General features: G+C 38.5%; 1 protein-coding gene across 3 annotated transcripts in view; it reads left to right on the top strand.

Moving 5' to 3' along the window:
- The window catches only part of Enox2 (ecto-NOX disulfide-thiol exchanger 2), a 341,843-nt gene that overhangs the window by 311,992 nt on the left and 7,649 nt on the right, over nt 1-22,202 (top strand). For all 3 annotated transcript variants that reach the window (XM_055618080.1, XM_055618078.1, XM_055618081.1), the window contains 3 exons: nt 12,892-13,073; nt 15,908-16,015; nt 21,934-22,042. In XM_055618080.1, coding sequence (XP_055474055.1) covers nt 12,892-13,073; nt 15,908-16,015; nt 21,934-22,042 — 399 coding nt within the window. The remainder of the gene's footprint in view (nt 1-12,891; nt 13,074-15,907; nt 16,016-21,933; nt 22,043-22,202) is intronic.

Raw genomic sequence — 22,202 nt, 5'->3', positions numbered from 1 at the left:
ATTGACAAGAACTGAGTGGCTTGCTCTTTGATCACCTCCCCTGGAGGGAGAAACAGACTTACCAGGCCACAGTGGAAGACAATGCAGCCAGTCCTGATGAGACCTGATAGAGTAACATCGGATGGAAAGAGAGGAGGGCCTGCCCTCTCAGTGGACTGGGAGAGGGGCATGGGAGGAGAACAGAGAGGGAGGGTTGGAGTAGGAGGGGGCGAGGGGGTGGCTACAACTGGAATACCAAGTGAATAAACTGTAATAAACAAATAAATAAATTTTAAAGAAAGGAAATTATTTTAGGAAAAGAGAGACCAGCCAGATTCTGTTATAGGAATGGAATTGTGAAATGATGAAGACTGGGGCTAGTGTGATGACACTCAGATGGAGAAAAATGTCAGAAGATGCTAGAGCCATTCATAGAGGAAGAGACTCTAAACACTTTAGTGTAAGGCTGGGATATAGACGAAGAAAAGTAAAGATCATGGAACAGATGAGTATATTCATTCACTAGAGCTGGAATAATGAAGTACTATACAGTGAAAGACTAACACAGCCGAGTTGTCTTCATTTTCTGATGACTGGGAACATAAGGTGGGAGTATCAGCAGTTAGTTCCTTCTGAAAGCCATAGGACATAATCTCCCAGTGTCTGGATGTTTGGCAGCAACCATTGGTATTCTTTGGCATACAGATTTATTACCCGAATCTCTGCCTTGATGCTCACATGAAATGTATCTCTCTCTCCATGCCAAATTTCTCCTTTCTGTAAGAGCACCAGTCATGCCTAGTTAAGACCCACCATAATGACTACAGTATTACTTGGTTACTTCTATAAATGCCCTGTTACTGAGCAAGATCCCATTCTTAGAATTTCTTCATCTTTAGGATGGTGAGGAGGAGCACAATGTAAGCCATAGAATAGAGCTTACACAAATGGACTGAAATTAACAAATTTTTCTTGTTGTTATGATTTGGAGGAGGCATGGGGAAACAGGGTCTTATTGTGAGCCCAAACTGCTCTGAAACTCACAGCCCAAGTTGATCTCAAACTTGCAATATTCTTCTTGCCTCTTCCTCCTGAATTCTGGGATTACAAATGTGTCTTTTTAAAGTTGATTTTTAATGTTCAATAAAAGGGAAGAGAATCGTGGAGAATGTGACTTCTTCAATACTAGAAGATGTGAGAACATTTAGGAAACTGTGGAAATGAAACCCTGGGGAAAAAAAAGAATGAAAAGGCACCCAAACTCAGATGAAGCAAACTTACATTCTAAGGAAAATTTTCTCTGAGATAAGAAAAGGGGAAAGCTGAAAATATATATGCAACTCAGACTTCTGTGTATTATAAGAGATCAGTCATCTATTAATCACAGAAGCTGTTTAGAAATAAGACCATGGAGAGTGAGGACTAGATACATATTATAGAAAGCATGGAAGGAACAAAATAGAGTTGAGAGATCTCATCAGCAAGGGCTAACATGATTCCATATTAAACTAGCTGCCCAGTTCCACAGCTTCCTTTAAACGTACTCAGGGCAACTCTGACAGGTTCCTGTCTGCAAGCTTTGCAGAGCATTGTTAATAATGTCAGAGGTTGGCACTCTCTGATAGGGTGGGTCTTTGGTTGGGCCAAGCATCAGTTGGGCGTTCTCTCAGTCTCTGCTCTATCTACTCTTTCTTTATCCTTCCACATCGGGTAGGCAGGGTAAATTTTGGGTTGAAGTTTTTGTGGGTGGGTTGGTAATTCCTGCAGTCTTCTAGAAGTCTAGTCTACTTAGAAGATGTTTTCTTCAGTCTCTATGGCCTCTGCTACTAGGAGTCTCTGTTGAATCCCCTCATATCCTCCCAGGAGCCTACCCTGACTTGGGTCTCACCAGCAGCACCTCAAAACAGATTCTGAGACTCGCAGCCAAACATTGTTCCTTGAGTAGGAAGTCTTGGGGAATAATGGGAGGAAAGAGAAAAGAACCTAGACAGGAGCTCCATAAGAAAAACAACTGAGCCAACTGACTAGGGCCCAGAGGGACTTGCTGAGCCTGAAGCATCAACCAAAGACCATGCATGAACTGGACTTAGGCCACCTACAAAGACGTAGCAGATGGGCAGCTTAGGCTTCATATAAGTCCTCTAGTAAGGGAAGTGGAGACTGCATCAGACATGGACTCACTTGCTAGCTTTTAGATCACTTTCCCCTGGTGGGACTGCCTTGACAGGCCACAGGTGAAGAGGATATATTCAGTCCTGAAGCAACTTGATGAGCTGGGGTGGATGGGAAAGGGAGGGAGGGGAGGTGGAGGGTGAGACTGGGAAGGAAAGCATGAAGGGGCTACAGCAATTTAAAGTGAATGAAATATATAAATGAGAAAAAAAAAAGATAAAAAAAAAAAGTACTCAGAGACCCATGAGAAAGTTGAGTCAAGTGACCGTGAGTTACAGATCAACACGGTCAGCTTGGTCAAAGGTGTTCAGGAGGCTGAAGAAAAATATATATAGGGTGTTGAGGACATTGCAGTAGAAACTATCAAAAAACAAACAAACAACTAAACACACTAGATAATGTTGGCTACTCCAAGAGACTGAGGATTTAGGAAAGAGAACAGTTTTAGAATGATGAAGGGCAAAGAGACAATTAACTAGTGAACATTTTGTATTTGACAGAGGGATGTGGGTGTTCTAGAGAGGAATAATGATGTCTCAGATGCATCTATGCTGGCATAAGTCTGGGTGGAGTAGAAATACTTATATAGAGAGGCAAACAGCATACAGTTTTGTGAGAACAATAAAACCATTTGAGATTTTGCTAGTACCACCTTGCAGCAACCTCTATCAGTTGTACTTATCTCCCTCTCTGTTGTTTGTAGCTTTTACCCTTTAAGACTTTCTGGGGCTTAGATGTTTCTTGATGTTGAAAGAAACGTAACACATTTTCTTTCTATCATATTCTAACATCTTTTAGCATCTCCTATAATAAAACTTTCCAAGAGTAGCTGAATCACTTACTGTACTTGTTATTATTTGGTTTTGTTTGTTTGTTTGTTTTCTTTACATCATTGAATATTTTTAATTGCACAAAATCTGTTTTGCTTCTTCATTGTACAGATACATGTTGTAGATTTTGCTTTCAGTGGCTCCTCTAGGAGTAGGTAGCTGCCTTTATATTTTCATATTGTCATGCGAAAGTGGCAGCTCTCAGATCTAAGAAGCAATTGGCATAAAGAAAAGAATTTCCTACATAGAAAATGCAAAAGAGAATCTGAAAGTTAGTGATGGTAGAATATAAATACATTCACCACACTATGCTCTTCAATATCAAGACCGATGGTTTCACCTACTCAAACATATTATTAAAAGGTAATATTGAAAATTTCAGTGTTCTGGCAATGTACAAAAGGCTCCCACGTCAGGAATGGGCCGAATTAATATTAAGTCTGTGAAAGGAAAGACTTTGTGTCCTCATTAAAATGACAAAAACCTTTATTTCAGAGAGTGGGAAATACATTTATAAAGAAGCACCCCCTCCCTTCCTGGGCTTTATACATGATCATTACCGTGTGTGTGTGTGTGTGTGTGTGTGTGTGTGTGTGTGTGTGTGTGTGTGTGTGTGTGTGTGTTTAGTGATGGGCATAAACTGAGAAGCTTTTTATCTGTTCCTGCTTGCCTCCAGCTATCTGTCAGTGCTCATCAGCCTGACCTTTCCACCAGGCTCTCTCTTCCTCATTTTCTCAGAGAGAAAATATTTTCACATTCAAACTAGAGATTTTCTCTTTCTTGGTTGTGCATCTTCATGTGACATGTAGAATATGTGCTTAATCATTGTCTTGTAATAGAGGAAGAAACAAAAGGAGGAAAATAAAATGTTATTGTTTTTTGTGGGTTTTTTTTTTTTTTTTTGGGGAGTCATGTGGATCATCAACTGACATTCAAACCAGAGTAGAAACAAACAAATATCCATCATCCATCTACGGAAATTATGTTGTACAGAGGATTCTATATGCTGTGCAGCCCAACTCCAGCTATATACTGTCTTTTATACTGTCTTTATATACTCCAGATATACTGTCTTTTATACTGATCCAGAAAACAAAGTAAATATTGCTTCCTCTGTTTGACAGATGATTAATGTCCCTTTTCATGTACCGTTTTGTTCACACACTAATCACTTAAATCATCTTTCTTTGGTGCTGTGAGTGCCTGATGAAAAGTGTCCCAACCACTGTGAGATAGAAAGGTTAGATAATAATATTTAGAGGTCTAGGAATGCAAGTCTCTATAATGGCTGTCTCTTTAAAGGCATAGCATCCATATGTATATAGAAATAATTAAAATCAGTTCTCCCTTAAGGCAGATTCCTTTTAAGAATAAGGTATGTCTTAGCCTCAGGATAGAGTTCCCTTTAAATCTAGACATATTTGCATATGCTTGGAGTCTCAGCACTTGGGAAGAAGGGCAGGAGAATCAAGAATTTAAGATCATACTTGGCTACATAGTGAGTTCAAAGCCAGCCTGGACTTTCTGAAACTACCTAAAATCAAGAAGTTTCTTTCTATCTATAACTCATCTTTGTAAACCATATTCGTTGCACAGAGGTTGAACCTTTAAAATCCTTCATCAATCTTTTGTGTTGTTTTTAAGAGGACAGGGATTGCTTCTCAAAGTTTAAGCTGTTTTGGTCCATCAGATCAAAGAAGACATAGCTGAGTTGCTTGCAGAGAGAGGACCGCTTGAGTTACAGCCTTCTTTTTCCCTTTTGGCTCCATATGAGCAACCAGTCTACAGGATGGTGCTATTTCCACTAAAAACGGAAGGGAGAGATGTAACCAAAATGAGCAAAATCCAGCAGGAAAGACATTAAATCCTTCCATCTGCAGTCCACATGGTACTCTCCTGGGCTGGGTCTGTTCCTTACCTGTAGTTTTCCTAAATGAACACTTCATGTTCTGACATCTCAAACAGCCTGAGGTCTCTAATGTATCTTCATCTTCTTACGCCTGTAGCTTCAAACATTGCCTTTCCAGTAGCTGCCTGCAGTAATCATGGCTGCAACATGTTCCATGGCCTCAAAAACTTTCCTTTGAAGTTTGATTTTTACACCATTTATTAGAATAGATCCTTTTTTATTGTTTGATTTCACTATTTTTCTTTTACTTTCTACCAACCAACCCCCCACCCCATAGACAGCTGAGAAAGTACATATCTTTGTCCAGTTGCCTTTTCAAACCTAATATACAGTTTTGTAATTTGGGTCCAGCTTGATATCTCCATTTCTAGAGCTCATGTTCTACTGGCATTTTGAAGAAGTGGAGGGGAGTATATCTTAGTGGTGAAACTCATGCCTAACACCACAAAAAAAGGAAATGTTTCCATTGATGTAGTAGGAAAAAAAATGGAGATTAATGGAATCACCTATTTTTACCATAGTCATGAACCTGGAATAGGGAGAGTGCTCAATAAGTGTTTGTTAGATTAATGACATTCCTGTGGCTAAATATTTGGAAATAGGCTTTATAATTTTGACCTTGAAAATATGTACAAACTCATAAATAGTGAAATTTGAGGTAGGTTTCTCCATGCATCTTTATTTTTATTAATAAATTTTCTCTTAAAAGACTCCACAAGGAAAGCAACAGAACAAGAAAATTTGAACACAGGGAACTTCCCAGAGACTCATATTCCAACCAAGGACTATTCATGGAGATAACCTAGAACCCCTGCACAGATGTAGCCCATGGCAGTTCAGTGTCCAAGTGGGTTCCATAGTAATGGGAAGAGGGACTGCCTCTGACATAATCTGATTGGCCTGCTCTTTGATCACCTCCCCCTGAGGGGGGAGCAGCCCTACCAGGCTACAGAAGAGGACAATGCAGCCACTTTTGATGAGACCTGATAGACTAATATCAGAAAGAAGGAGAGGAAAACCTCCCCTATCAGTGGACTTGGAGAGGGGCATGCATGCAGAAAGGGGAGGGAGGGTGGGTAAGGAGGGGAGGAGGGAGGGGCTTATGGGGGGATACAAAATGAATAAAGTGTAATTAATAAAAAATAATTAAAAAAGGAAAAAAGATATATTGGTTCAGAGTAAAAGGGAAAATAAAGACTCCTTCTAATCCTTGTATCTACAGAGAAAGTCTACACCACCCCCATCAACCTCTCCCGCCATTATGGTATATTTATCTCAGTGAGTGAGCCTTCACTGGCACATCATCACTAGAAGTCTATAGCTTATACTAGGGCCCCTCTGGTGTGGGTAGTATACAGCATTTTACAGGTTTTAACACATGTATAATAACATGTCTCCTCTATGGTGGTAGCATACAAAATGGTTTCACTGCCCTAAAGTTTGTTTTCTGCCTGGTGTTTATCTGTCGCTGGTAACCTTTGACAGCTATGACTCTTTGTTGTCTCCATGGTGTTTCCTTCTCCAGAATGTCATGTAACAGGAATAAACTAGTGTGGAACACTTTCAGATTGGCCTCTTTTAACTTGTTTAATTTATTCTTTTCACTAATTTCCTGAGGTAGCAAGTTTCCCAGTTATTATAGATCTTTTTCTCCCATAAGCATTTCTTACTACAAATTTCCCTCAAAGAGCCACTTTGCCACACCTCACAGATTTAAAGAAATGGTGCTTTCTTTTTTACTTAGTTTGAAGCATTGTAATTTCTTCTTCGACCTGTGTGTTATTTAAAAGTAAGTTGTTAAATCACCGTGGCTACATCTACTTTTAATTACTATTAAAATGGTGTTATCTTTCTCCATTCCTTTACTTTCTATTTATGTATGCTTTACATTTAAAGTATATTTCTTATGGTTCAAATGGTTGAGTCTTTGTATGGTTGGGGACATTAATTTTTGTTTGCATCTTGTTCTTGTTTTCGTTTGAAAAAAAAAAGTCTCATCATGTAACCCTGACTGACTACTTTGTATCACAATTAATAAATGGCCTGGCTTATATCTGAATAAGTTGTGGGGCTAATGCTTTTGGCTATTATACTTCATCTGTAAATGGCTTGAAGGCACAAAAAGCACATCATTCAGTTTAGTTTACATTTATGACCATTCTATATTTTTTCTTTATTTCACAATGTGGGATTCAGTAAGGCCAAGAACTAAGGTATGCATTCATAGAAAGTAGTCTATAAAGGGCTTGCTTTGTTAATTAAATTTGGAGAATAGACTGCTCATTAAAAAGAAATTACTATGATTGGCCTCAAACGTGAAGCTATCATCCTGCTGTGGCCTCATGAGTCCTGACAATATAGATATGTGTAATCTTTCATGGTGAAGGATGTTTTTTAACCACTCTTGTGACAATCTCTGTCTTTTGGTTGGTATATTTAGCTCAATGACATTTGAAATGATTGCTGGTATGGCTGAGTAAAAGCTACCATATTTGTTGCACATTTTTTTTTTGCATTGTCCTTGTTCTCCCCTCTTAATTTGTACTCCATACTTTTTATTCTTTGTATGGTTTTAATCAAGAATTTTCCTCTACTTTTTCTCTTTCTTCCATATATTAGTTACACCCTTCTCTATATGGCTTCAGATTATGCAAGTATCCATTAATTACAAAATATTTCCAAGTCCTCTCTCATCCCATACATCACTGCTATCATTCATTTCACGTGTACAGAAGCGTTGGTAAGTGTCTGCATTGTCACTCCTGCAATTTTGAGCATTATACTCTAGATCACTTAATAAGAAAAAAATAAAAGTTATTTTCCCATCACTTACTCATCTTTTATATTCTTTTCTTTGTGTAGATCTGAATTTCTGAACTAGATCATTTTCTTTGCTTTGAACAACTTCTTTAATATTACTTTCAGGGAAGGCTTACTGTCAAAATTCTCCTTCAGTTTTTATTTAGCTAAGAAATCTTTGTTTATTTTTAGTTCCATTTGAACACCGTTTTACAGGACACAAAATTCTACGTTGGTAACATATTTTTTTCTTGCTAAAATATTTTCCTCCATTCTCATGCTTTGTAGAATTCTGAGAAATCCTATGTAATGTTTTCCTTTATTCCTCTGTAGGTGAGGTATTGGTTTTCTTCTGGCCTATTTAAAGAGTTTTTCTTTGTTTTGATTATCTGAACTTTATGTAGATTTGAAGGCATTTATTTTAATGATGTATGAGCTTCATGGATATCTAACATAGTTTTGTGCATGGCACAAGTTTGGGGAAATGTTTAATCATTGTTGTTTCAAATGTTGCTTTTTTTCTTCTCTTTTGCCCCTTCCCATTATGTATGCTTACTCTTTCTCTAGTTGTACCAGGTTGTTGGATATACTATTTTTCTTTTAGTCATTTTCCTCCCTGCTTTTGTGATGGCCTGGATGTTTATATAGGCCAAAATCCATATGTAGAAAACAATTCACCGCTTAAGTAGTAGAGCTTTGTGGTGGTGTTTAGCATTTGTGCCCTTATGAAAGAGGCCTCGGAGAGATGCCTTGCACCTTTCTAGTATAAGAATACAAAGATAGCATTTATGAACCCAGAAATGGGCATTCACCATACACTGAAGAGCTGGTGCTTTCATCTTGGATGAAAGCTATTAAAACTATTCTAAAACTATTAAAAATGTTTCTGTTGAATAGCATTTGGTGTTTTTTTTTTTTATAACATCCTACATGGACTAAGGCATGTTTTCAGTTACAGCCTTTTACATTATTATATCCTCAGTATCTGAGATTCTTTCCTTAGCCATGTCCAGTCTACTAATGGCCTGCCATAGGTCTTCTGCCTGTTACAGTGCTTTTTGATGACTAATATTTCTTATTCTTCCTTAGAGTTTCCAACTCTCCTCATGCTATTCATCTTTTCTTCTGTGCTGCCTATTTACCTGAACATCCTTGCAATATCTAAGTCAGTTTTGGTGTGTCTTTGTGTTCTCAAACTGGTCTTTGAAATTTATTATTCCTTAAATTTTTTGTTAAATATCAGATACTACTATTCTGGGTATAATGAACACTAGCAAATGGGCCTTCATTTCTGTAAGAGGAGAAGAGGGAAAACATTTTCCAGTTCTATGATTAAGTTTTATTTATTTATTTTTTTTTTTGAGACAGAATCTTATAAAGCTTGCCTGTGGATCACCTCAGAGTTTTAATCTTCCTGCCTCTACCTTAATGGTTGTGGTGTTACAATTATATGTCACTGTACAGGGTTTCATGTGACACTGGGGTCAAACCCAGGCTTCTTGAATGCTAGGTAAGCACTCTACTGTCTGAAGTACTTCTCAGCCCTAAGTCTCAGACTTTTGATAATCCTGTGCCCATGAACAGTGAATTTCATTGGTGCTTCTCAGATTTGTTCCCAAGCCTTTAGCTGGAACAAGATGGCTGGAAGGACCTAGAACAGTGGTTCTTAGCCTTCCTAATGCTGCAAAACTTTACTACAGTACTTCATGTTGTAGTGAGCCCTGCCTATAAAATTATTTTCATTGCTACTTCATAAGTGTAATTTTACTACTGTTATGAATTGTAATATAAATATTTGATATGCAGAATATCTGATATGTACCCCAGAAGGGATTGCAACCCACAGGTTGAGAACCAGTTAATATCATCCCTTCTTCAGTTCATTTATGCATTTTTAAAACTCCAAAGGGTTCAGATAAAATAGTTTTCCTGGGGGCAGGTCTTGTTAAGAACAGAATGTTCTACCATTTCAAATGTCAAAACTGTTCCTTTCTCCCTATGAAGCAGAAAGAGATGTTTTTTCTCTGATATGCACTGTGAGGACCTAGTAGAGCTCCTGGAGGTGAAACCCATAAAAGTGTGCCCCTCCACTTTTGTTATTTTTAATTCACAGGCTTGTCCATACTGAGCCTCCAGTAATTTAGTTTGTTTCTCTACCCTAGCACTGGTTCCCATGAAGGTTTCTGCTCATTGCTTATTTGTTCTATAAGCTGTGGTTTCTTGCATTCAGTGTCACTATCTCTAGTTTAAGGAATTGTTTGCTGAATGACCTCAGTTCTCTGAAGACATTAAGAAGAGTTGTTGGGCCAGTTAATACCAGCACTCAAGAGTCAATGACAGGTCACTCTCTATGTTTTCAAACCCAGCCTAGTCTACACAGTAAGCTCCAGGCCAGCCACAGCTATGAAGAAAGATCCTGTATCAAACAAACAAGCATAAAAAGAGCTGTTTGTTTTCAGTTTGCTCTGGTTCTTACTCATTGGTAAGGTTAAGTGGAGATTTGTTCATATACAGAAAGTAGAAATGGTACCTTTTTTCATGCAGTTACTTTTCTTCTATAATATTAGTGAGTACTAGGTTTTTAAAAATCTTTTAACAAAATTATTGTGGAGATTGTTGTCTTTTAGGCAACAAGTCCTATACTTGATCATTATAGTGCTATTTTTTTCATATTATAAGTTTTTGTTTTTATTTTTTGTTTAAATTTATTATTTTACAATTTTTTTCACTTTGTATCCCATCTGTAACACTTTCCCTCATCTCCTTCCAGTACCACCCACCCTCCCTCTTCTCCTCTCATGCCCCTTCCCTAATCCACCCACCCACAGGGGAGGACCTTCTCCCATTCTATCTGACCCTAACCCATCAAGTCTCATCAGGGCTGGCTGCATCACCTCTTTGTTGCCTGGCAAGGCTATAACCCCCCAGGGGCAGGTTATAAAAGAGCTGGGCACTGAGGTCATACCAGAGACAGCCCCTGCCCTCCTAACTAGGGAACCCACTTGGAAACTGAGCAGCATATGATCTACCTCTGAACAGGGAGTCTAGATCCTTTCCATGCATGGTCCTTGGTTGGAATATCAATCACTACAGGCCTCCATGGACCCAGGTGGGTTCCTGTCCCCTCCAGGTCTATCTCCCTCTTCTTCCAAAAGGTTCCCTATACTCTGCCCAGAGATTGGCTATGAGTCACAGCATCTCCTTTAATACCCTGATGGGTAGAGTTTTTCAGAGGACCCTATGGACAGTTCTTGTCCTATTCCTCATCTTCTCCTACTGCTGATGTCTACCCTTTTTTGCCCTTGTAAGTGAAGTTTCAGCCTCTTCCCTAGGGTCATCCTTGTTGTTTGCCTTCTTTAGGAATATACATTTTAGTATGTTTATTCTATATTATGTGGCTAATATCCACTTACAAGTGAGTATACACCATAAGTGTCTTTCTGCTTCTGGGTTACCTCACTCAAGCGGGACTTTTCTACTTCACACCATTTGTCTGCAAATTTCATGATTTCCTTGTTTTTAATTGCTGAGTAGTATTCCATTGTGCAAACGTACCACAATTTCTGCATCCATTCTTCAGTTGAGGGACATAAATGTTGTTTCTAGAGTCTGGCTATTATGAATAACACTGTCATGAACATAGTTGAGCAAATGTCCTTATTGTATGGTTGAGCATCTTTTGGATATCTGCCCAGGAGCTATCTAGCTGGATCTTGAGGTAGCACTATTCCTAATTTTCTGAGAAACTACCAGATTGATTTCCGAAGTGGTTGTACAAGTTTACATTTCCACCAGCAATGGAGGAGGGTTCCCCTTTCTCCACAACCTCTCTATCATGCCTCAGACCTTGTGTTTTGTTTTGTTTTGTATTGTTTTGTTTTGTTTTTTATCTTAGCCATTCTGGTGGTTGTGAGGTGGAATCTCAGGCTCATTTTGATTTGCATTTCCTGAATGACTAAGGATGTTGAACATTTCTGTAAGTGTTTCTCTGCCATTCAATATTCCTTTATTGAAAATTCTCTGTTTAGCTCTGTACCCCATTTGTTAATTGGATTACTTGGTTTGTTGCTGTTTAACTTCTTGAGTTATTTATATATATATTCTGGACAGTAGCTGTCTATCAGGTGGGTCAATGGAATCGAAGAGAAGACCCAGAAATAAACCCACACACCTACTTGATCCCTTGGATTAGTGAATTCCTTGTATTAAATTAACTTAATCCCTTAATCCTTTGAACTAAGTAAATTTAATCCTAGGGTTAGTGAAGATCGTTTTCCAGGCTGTAGGATGTCATTTTGTTCTGATGACAGTGTCCTTTTCTTTGCTGAAGCATTCGGTTTCATGAGGTCACATTTATTGATTGTTGATCTTAGAGCCTGTTGTTGTTGGTGTTCTGTTCAAAAAATTGTCTTTTGTGCCAATGAGTTCAAGCCTCTTCCCCACTTTTTCTTCTAACAGGTTTATTGTGTCTGGTTTTACATTCAGGTCTTTGATCTATGGATTTTGGTTTTGTGCAGGGTGATAAGTATGGATCTATTTGTATTTTCTACATGTAGACATCCAGTTGGACCAGCACCATTTGTTGAAGATGCTATCTTTTTTTCCATTGTATGGTTTTGGCATCTTTGTCAAAGATCAGGTTTCCATAAGTTTGTGGGTTTATTTCTGGGTCTTCTACCCAATTCCATTGATCCACCATTCTGTTTCTATGCCAGTACCATGCAGGTTTTATTGCTGTTTCTTTGTAATACAACTTAAGATCAGAGATGGAGATACCTCCAGAAGACCTTTTACTGTACAGGATTATTTTAGCTATTCTGTTTTTTGTTTTGTTTTGTTTTTGTTCATCCACATGAAATTGAGAATTGTTCTTTCAAGGTCTGTAAAAAATGTGTTGATATTTTGATGGAAATTTCTCCATTTCAAATGAAAATAATTAAATGATGCTTTCATATAATTAGATCTAGTATGGAGAATATGAACCACAATGAAGACATTTATATATCTAGTGGAATCCTATTTCAGTTTTGAAAGCAATCCTTTCTGCTTTTGTGTCCATTTTTTACTACTGTGGACAACTAAAATTCCTTACCAAGCAGCTTTTCTACATATTACTTTAAATATCAAGTTTTCATAGCACTCAGGTATACCAAAAGACATCTAGACATAAGGTTTAACATTTTCCATCTTCCATTGACTTAGCCTTAGTGTCACAAGCAGAAGCTCTGAAGGAGGAAAATGATAGCCTCCGCTGGCAGCTAGATGCCTACCGGAATGAGGTAGAACTACTCAAGCAAGAACAAGGCAAAGCCCTCCGGGAGGATGACCCAAACAAGGAACAGCAGCTGAAACTTCTGCAGCAAGCCCTCCAGGGGATGCAACAGGTATGGTCAGCTTGTTTTCCTGCCCTGTCTGGAAGAATAGCATCAACTCTTTGTTTGCAAACAAGTGTGCTGAAGCCAAAAGATCAAAAGTTACTCCAGGATATAGATAATGTTAGAAGTCTTTATAAAAAGCCTCAGTTACTTACATATGATAAAATGATGAAGAATATGTATATGCTTGGTTAAAACAACAGAATACAGTCTTAGAAAAAATAACAAAACATCTCATCTTGATTATCATGGAATGGGGAACTTGTAGTAAATATCAGTGCTTTAAGATTATAATACCAGTTTGGTTTTTATTTAATTTTCACAGTAATTTATGTGAATTTACAAGCACATAATTCCAAGTATAAAAATTAAATTAAAGGGCTGGGGACATGACTCCATGATTACAAGAGCACTTGCTGCTCTTTCAGAGGATTGGTATTTGGTTCCTGGCAGACATGGTAGACAACTAACAACTACCTATACCTCTAGCTTCGTGGGATCTGATGACCTCTTTTGGCCTCCATTGGTGCTTACTTGTGTGCATGGATGCACATGTGCACACACACAGACACATGTAATAAAAATAAAATGAGCACTAAAGATTCATTTGAATCAAAGGAAATAATTAAATCCAGCCGAAATTGCATTCAGTTAACCTCGTGAATAATAACACGTGGCCAATAGTTCAACATTTGATGTGGCCATCACCACAGTGAGCCTCGAGTTTAAAAGCTGTGAACACCCTCTTTCACTATAGTGAAAGAATAGTAGTACTTCTGAGAAAGGACTTGATCATATTCTGTCATGACAGTCTACCTGCCATCTGCCTTACATTTTAAATCATGCAATACATTTCAAGTCTGTGCCTTGAAATTATCTAGGACAAAGTAATTGCTGGTTGGAAATTATAAATGATGAACAGGGAGTCTGTTCTGGCACTAGCATCCCTGTGTTATTACTTCTGCCACCATTGTCTTCCTGTTTGATGAGTAATATCACATTAATATTTCAACTCCCATTAGCAAAATGTGTGAAGTAATGCTTACCTTCCTTTTATTGTCACCACAGAGTTTAATTATAATACATAAATTATATCAGAGATCTATCTACCAAAAAAGTGTCCCTGTAGCTAGCCTTCAAAAGGCTTTTATAGCATACATTGTATCTTGGTTTTGGCTGTTGGTCTTTTGCAATCTTAAAGTAAGAACTTGGGAACACTTTTATCATTGTTTCTCTCTTCTTATGTTGCTTTTAAAAGCATTATACATAAAACTGTTTTGTCACTTACATGCAAAGATCTCAGCAAGAGGTCTTTGCCTCCTAAAAATTAATTTCATTCATTCTGATTTTTTCCTCCATTGGGAAAATAGTACCATAAAAAATGAACAACATTTTTCCATTTTCACTCCAAAGATGTATAGTAAATTTGTATTTAGGCAAAGGAATTCCAGGGTTAGCTGGCCTGGCTTTAAATCTAATTTGGCTACTTTCTATCTGAATCAATGAACATGAAATCCCTTAGCAAAGTACTTAGTAAAAAATGGGAATTCAGTAAGTAGTAGTCATTTGCCATTACTGATAACATAAATCCCATCCCTTGCTTTTAACATAAAAACTAACATTTGAAATTTGGATCCATGACTATCTTCCTGTACAAATCAAACTTGGTGAGCCAGAGGAGTGCACAAAAATGTTTTTCAACATTAAGTTCATGTCTCTGCAATAATCAAGATGTAGTTTTTACAGTATTGGTTTCATACCTGTGGCCAGGACAGAGAAGAAGCTAAGTGACTGTGTTTATTAGTTTCTCTGGTTCTTTATAAAATATAAAACTGGAAAAGCTCATCCTGAGTGAGGTATCCCAGAAGCAGAAAGACACACAGGGTATATATACTCATTCATAAGTAGATATTAGACATATAATATAGGATGAACATACTAAAATCTGTATACCTAAGGAAGCTAATCAAGAAGGAAGAGTCTGGATAAGTTACTTAATCCCCATTCAGAAAGACAAAGAGGATGGACATCAGAGGAGGGAAAAAACAGGGAACAGGACAGGAGCCTACCACAATGGGACTCTGAACGATTCTATCCAGTTTTATCCAGCAGGGTAGCAAGCAGATGCTGAGACTCAGCCAAACTTTGGGGAGAGTGCAGGTAATTTTATAAAAGAAGGGGGAGATAGTAAGACCTGGAGAGTACAGGAGCTCCACAAGGAGAGCAACAGATCCAAAAAATCTTGACACAAGGGCCTTTTTTGACACTGATACTCCAGCCAAGGACCACTCATGGAGATGGCCTGGAACCACTGCACAGAGGTACCCCATGGCTGTTCAGTGTCCAAGTGGGTTCATAGCAATAGGGTCAGGGACTGTCTCTGTCAGGAACTGATTGGCCTGCTCTTTGATCACCTCCCCCTAAAGGGGGAGCAGCCTTACCAGGCCAGAGAGAAAGACAGTGCAGCTACTCCTGATAAGACCTGATAGACTAGGATCAGAGGGAAGAGGAGGAAGACTGGGGAAGGGGCACAGGTGGAGAAGAGGGAGGGGAGGAAGGAGGGAGCTACAGGGGGATACAAAGTGAATAAACTGTAATTAATAAAAATAAAAATAATTTTTAAAAAAGAAAAAAATAAATAAACTGGTTTGGAAGAAATACTAAGAACCAAATTTTAAAGAGTGAAAAGTTTATTTTCTAAGATAATTTTTCTCTGTGTGAAAAAGATACTATTTGTGGAGGGTTAATTGAGGCTAGTTCACCTGATAACTAATCTCGGCCAGAGATTATGCATGAAGTGAAGCCTAAATGAGTGATGTAATTATTTGTGATCTCTCCTGAAGCATCTGCTCAAAGTCCAAGAAGAATACAAAAAGAAAGAAGCTGAACTTGACAAAATCAAAGATGACAAATTACAGGTGGAAAAAATGTTGGAAAATCTTCAAGAAAAGGTACATGAATCCTACATCAATCTTTTTCTTTTACCCTTTCCCCCTTTCAGTGACCATAAAAACATCTTAGAAGTGTCAGCATCAGAAATCAATATGAAATACCGCTGGGTAGGAATTAAAAGTCCCTATCTGGGTCAGGCATAGTAGTGCACATCTGTAAGCCCACAATTTGTGAGGTAGAGGCAGGTGGATCTCTGTTAGTTCAAAGCCAGCCTGGTCTACAAAGCAAGTTTCAGGACACACAAATCCTTTTTCGAAAAACCCTGTCTCAAAATCCAACCAAACAAAAAAGTCATTTTCTGCAGTAATTCTGCTTTTAAGTATGTGTACTTAGCATTTCTAAAGGTTCTGGTTTATATACTTTTCAGTGAACAAAAAGTCATTCCAACTACCATTTTTCCCTATTATGGCCGTTGAAGAAGATCATACTGCATAGTTCCTCCGTGTTTTCATCATCTCCTCACACCAGTAACAACATAAAAAGCCTGTGTGTTCTGGTTTGCTTCCCATTGCTGTGATAAACACTGTGACCAAAAGCAACTTGGAGAAGGGTTTATTTTCCTTTACAGCTTCAAATCCATTATGGAGGTCAGTCAAGGCAGGAAATCTAGACAGGAACCTAGAGTTAGGAACTGTAGCAGAGACCATGAAAAAAATGTTACTTACTGGTTAGCTTTCTCTCCATGGCTCGCTCAATTTGCTTTTTATACAATGTCAGGACCATCTTCCCAAAAGTGGTACCACCAACAGTAGGCTGAGCCCTGTCCCATAAATCATTAATGAGGAAACAATCTGATAGTCCATTCCTCATTTGAAGTTCCATCTTTCCAGTTGAGCATACCATTTACTGAACATTTCATTAATGCAGAAATGCAGCTAAAACATTGACAGCTCTTTATACCCATTCTGTCTACATGATCATGAGCAGCCATAGGTTAGAGTAACAATCAACACCAAGTCAGGCATCTGAATCCTAAGCCTTAGGAAAAAAGGCAGGAGAATCAGGAGTTCAATGTCACTCTCAGTTACATAGCAAGTCAGGAGCCAGCCTAAGTTTGAGACCCTGTCTCAAAACAAACAAACAAAAAATAACCAACACCAAAATGTAGAGAAACAAGGACACAGATTTTTTTAAAACCAGATAATAGCAACAAAGAAGGGAAGGTGACACTAAATCAAGTGAGAGCCTGAAAAAAAAAAAAAAAGACACATTGAAAACAACTAGGAGAATTGTTTGGTTGTTGTTTTTTGTTTGTTTTTAATATTTGGATGGGTCTGTGGATCACAACCAAGATGTGTCTCTTTTTGATGTGTAAACTCTCCTGATGTCTATGTGTCATACCCTCCAGTCTCATATGCCTCAGTATTCAGCTGAAGATGTGCTCTGGGGGGAAAAAATGACTCCTTAACCAGAACTCCCTGCTGTGAATATTTGAGAAGGAAGAGGAAATGTAGAATCTTGGACCAAAAGTCCAACAACAGCAATGGTACACTTCTGCAAGAACTGCTATTGTTGATCTTCCTTGCTTGGCTTAGGAAGACCAAACACATACAGGCCATGAATGTATTTACTAGCATGGGGTTGTGCCCGAGAGAGCCAGTAGGAACTGGCAACCTTGGTATAGTTGAAACAAATGATTGAAAATGTTTTCTTTCAGAGGCCATTTGCAATATGCTTTTAATCCTTCCACATCATAAAATCAACTCACTTTCCACTTTTATGGGTGCTATTAAAGAAACGAGCACAGTCCCAGAGAAATTCATTTATCAAGCATTCAATTGAAAAGTGCCAAATCTGCTGTGCCATCAGGACTTTCCTCATGCTATCAGACTTTCTAAATTGTCCCAGAGCTGTAACGTAGCTCTATTCCTCTTCCTGTATAAAATGCACCATGTAACCAACAGACCCTAGATAGACAAGGGGCTGCCCTGCTGATAGCACACTTATCATCACTCTTTAGATTGCCATTACAAATTGACTTAAGTACATTTTTGGTAAAGGCTGCTTTCTGCTTTGTGCAGAATTTTGTTTCAAGAAACAAGCGGTCAAATGGCACAGAAGAAACTTATATTGTGCTTAATGACAAGTGTTTCTCATCTGAGATGAAATATACCTCAAAATGACAGCTGAAGAGGACAAGAGATAACCAACTTGTAATCATAAAACAGTGAAGCAGATTTTTTTTTTTCTGTTACTTTAGGCAAACTTCTTTTAGAAGAATTCATGACAGATCGTTACAAATTGTTTTTCTCTGTGAAGCTAATTTGTGACCAGCTATTTCAACCTGACACAATTAGGTTAGGAAGCAAAAGATCATCAGACTACATTAAACTAGGAAAATAATTTCAGGTTGAAAGGCAAGCAGCAAGCTTTGGTTTATTTTTTATTTTGTTTGGGTTTCTTGACAGTAAGCCACAGTATGAGCTATTGGCCATGTTTTACAATGCAACAGTGTCACTTATGTCTATCTTCTGTTAAAAAAAAAAATCTACCTCCTTGAATCTGCTAATGAAGTTCAAGGAAATAAACATCTTCTAATCTTGCTTCTAATTTGTTTAATGCCAACCATGATAAATGTGAAATCTGGTTCAGTTGAGCCAGTTTCATTTAAGATATCTAAGACTTTTCAGAAAATTTGAATATCTTAAATCAAACTCAGCCTGTTAAGGGCCCACATTTAAATGGCTTACTGGGTCACTTAAGGTTGTAAAGGAGTTAAGGCAAATGCAGAACCCCTGCCTTAGAAATTATCACATGGTAGCTCAGTATCCAAGTGGGTCCCTAGTTAGGGGAACAGGGACTATTTCTGACATGAACTCAATGGCTGGCTCTTTGACCTCCTCCCACCCTGAGGGAGGAGCAGCCTTGCTAGGCCACAGAGGAGGAGGTTGCACCCAGTCCTGAGGAGCCCTGATAAGCTAGGGTCAGATGGAAAGGTAGGAGGACCTCCCCTATCAGTGGACTTGGAAAGGGGCAGGGAAGAGATGAGGGAGGGGGCTATGGCTGGGATACAAAGTAAACAACCTGTGATTAATATAAAAAATATTTTAAAAAATGATACAGGACTTTTTTGTATTTTTTGTTTATTTAGTTTTATTATTAATTATAGTTTATTAACTTTGTATTCCAGCTGTAGCCCCCTCCCTGATCCTCTCCCATGCCACACCCGAAGTCCACTGATAGGAGAGGTCCTCCTCTCCTTCCATCTGATGATAGCCTATCAGGTCTTATCAGTATTGGCTGTAATGTCTTCCTTTGTGGCCTGATAAGGCTGCTACCCCCTCAGCAGGAGGTGATCAAAAAGCCAGCCCTTGAGTTCATGTCAGAAACAGTCCCTGTTCCCATTACTAGAAAACCCACTTGGACACTGAGCTGACATAGTCTACATCTGTGCATGGGTTCTAAGTTATATCCATGAATCATCCTTAGTTGGAGTATCAATCTGAGAAAAGACTCCTGTGCCCAGATTTTTTGGTTCTATTGCTCTTCTTTTGGAGCTCCTGTCCCCTCCAGGGCTTTCTATCTCCCCCTTCTTTTGTAAGATTCCCTGTACTCTGCCCAAAGTTTGGCTATGAGTCTCAGCATCTGCTTTGCTACCCTGCTGGATATAACTGGATAGAATTGTTCAGAGTCCCACTGTGGTAGGCTCCTGTCCTGTTCCCTGTTTTCTCCCTCTTCAGATATCTGTCCCGTCTGCCTTTCTGAGTGAGGATTGATCATCTTACACAGGGTCCTCCTTCTTGCTTAGCTTCTTTAGGCATACAGATTTTAGTATATTTATCCTATATTATATGTCTAATATCCACTTATCAGATGTGACATAAAGCAACATGTCTTGTAGCATACATACAACAATCATTTCATTCTAAACTGGTATCTGGGTAGCTTTGAAGACACCTTTCAAGAACACAGAAATGTAGCCCCTGCTGAGAACTTTGGGAAGGGAAGAAGTGACAGAGTATCTGAATCATGGTCTGCTGTCACTCCCTGCCCAGCATTCCCCCAGGGTGTTCTTTTATAATAGTAAAAGACTAAAACAGTGAGATTGAAGCAAGAATTTTTTTTTATTTCTTCCAGTGTAAGCTCTTACTTCATCTCTACAATATAGAAAGATATTTTCCCCCACACTTGAAGTCAGAAAGATTCACAAACAGTAGAGAAATACTTTTCAAATTCAGTGCCTGCCAGGTAGGGATTTCATCCGACTATCTCATAAAACCAAACTGATGCACTCAGAAAAATCTCTACAACATAGAAAGCAACTGACAATTATAGTCAGAAATATTTTAACTGAACTTTAACTTAACTATAGAAGAGAAACATAATCTCTAGTCTATAGAGAAAGGTTCTAATTTCTATTTTTTTTTTGCATTTCTAGCTGGGTGGCTGCCCTTTAAAAGAACAAGGGACCCCCAACTCCGGGGGAACAGGGTTTTTTTTGTTTTTGTTTTTGTTTTTTTTTAGTTTTCTCATTTCTTTTTTTTTAATTTTTTATTAATTACACTTTATTCATTTTGTATCCCCCCATAAGCCCCTCCCTCCTCCCTTCCCGATCCCACCCTCCCTCCCTTTTCTGCATGCATGCCACTCCCCAAGTCCACTGATAGGGGAGGTTCTCCTCTCCTTTCTGATCTTAGTCTATCAGTTCTCATCAAAAGTGGCTGCATTGTCCTCTACTGTGGCCTGGTAAGGCTGCTCCCCCATCAGGGGGAAGTGATCAACGAGCAGGCCAATCAGATTATGTCAGAGGCAGTCCCTCTTCCTATTATTATGTAACCCACTTGGACACTGAACTGCCATGGGCTACATCTGTGCAGGAGTTCTAGGTTATCTCCATGAATAGTCCTTGGTTGGAGTATGAGTCTCTGGGAAGTTCCCTGTGTTCAAATTATCTTGTTCTGTTGCTCTGCTTGTGGAGTTCCCATCCCCTCCAGCTTTTATTAATTTCTAGTTCACAAGCCAGGATTGATACCTTAGTAGAATGGCTATATCACATATTCTCTATTCAGATTCTGGACTTGCCATGAGCAAAATAAGAACCTAACATTGAAAGAGAGAGAGAGAGAGAGAGAGAGAGAGAGAGAGAGAAGAGAATAATAATGAATATAGCCTGAGAGGAAATGCTAACTCTCCTATTTCCATTTCCTAACAATGAAATTCTAACAAACACATCCAATTTATCTTTTCCTTGCTTTCCTCATCTGTATGATGCTGATAATATATGTATTATACATACTTAGTATGTATTATACCTAGTATAATACATGTATTATACATACCTAGTATGTAATAAACAATAGCATTGATTTTTACTTCCCAAGATTACTTATATAGAGCTAAGAATGATGAAGCCAGAAAAACACAGTTGGTGACAATAAAGGTATCCGTCTGCATTTTGAAGCCATATAAAGATGCTTTGGAACCAGTGAGATGGCTTAGCTGGTAGTTTTACTTGCTGTGAAGCTTGAAGATGTAAGTTCAGTTCCCAGGATCTACATGGTAGGAGAGAACCAACAACAACAAGCTGTCATTTGACCTCCACAAGTGTACCATAGTGTGTACCATGGCACACAAACACAAACACACAAAATAAATGTGATTAAAGGGTAGTTTGGATTATCTATGGTGTCTTAATTTATATTTTCAGTAATCCAAACTCGACGGTGTTGTTTTGATGGTACTATGTTGCTTTTGTGGACCTTTTTGCTGGGCACAGAGACATGCATCTGTCATCCTAGCTGAGCAGAAAGCTGAGATGGAAGGATCACTTGTGTTTCAGAATTTGAGAACAGACTGGGCAATATAGTGGGAATTTACCTTTCATTTTTTAATAAAAGTTATCTATTATATAATTAATTGAAACCAACTCTTTGGCTAAATAAGGTGAACTGACCCAGGGAGCATGTTATTCCTACAGGAAAACTGTGCTTCTAGACTGTGTGCATCAAGCCAGGAAAGTGACTACCCTCTTGAGAAGACCATGACCAGCAGTCCAATCAAGTCTGAACGTGAAGCACTGCTAGTGGGTAAGAAAACCAAAACACAAATCCTGTCAGGTACAAAGAAAGACAAGATGGAAGTGTCTGCCAAGATGGTATTAAGTACGGCAGTGCAATAACTCAGAGTTCTAAAGATGATAGAGAAATATCAAGGAAATTTTCCATTAAAAATTCTAAGAAAAACCTC

Source organism: Psammomys obesus, unplaced genomic scaffold, assembly GCF_907164565.1.
Source record: "Psammomys obesus unplaced genomic scaffold, mPsaObe1.curated_primary_1811, whole genome shotgun sequence".
NCBI classification, from domain to species: Eukaryota; Metazoa; Chordata; class Mammalia; order Rodentia; family Muridae; genus Psammomys; species Psammomys obesus.
Note: the sequence above shows the minus strand (reverse complement) of the source record. Positions and strands in the feature narration are given on the sequence as shown.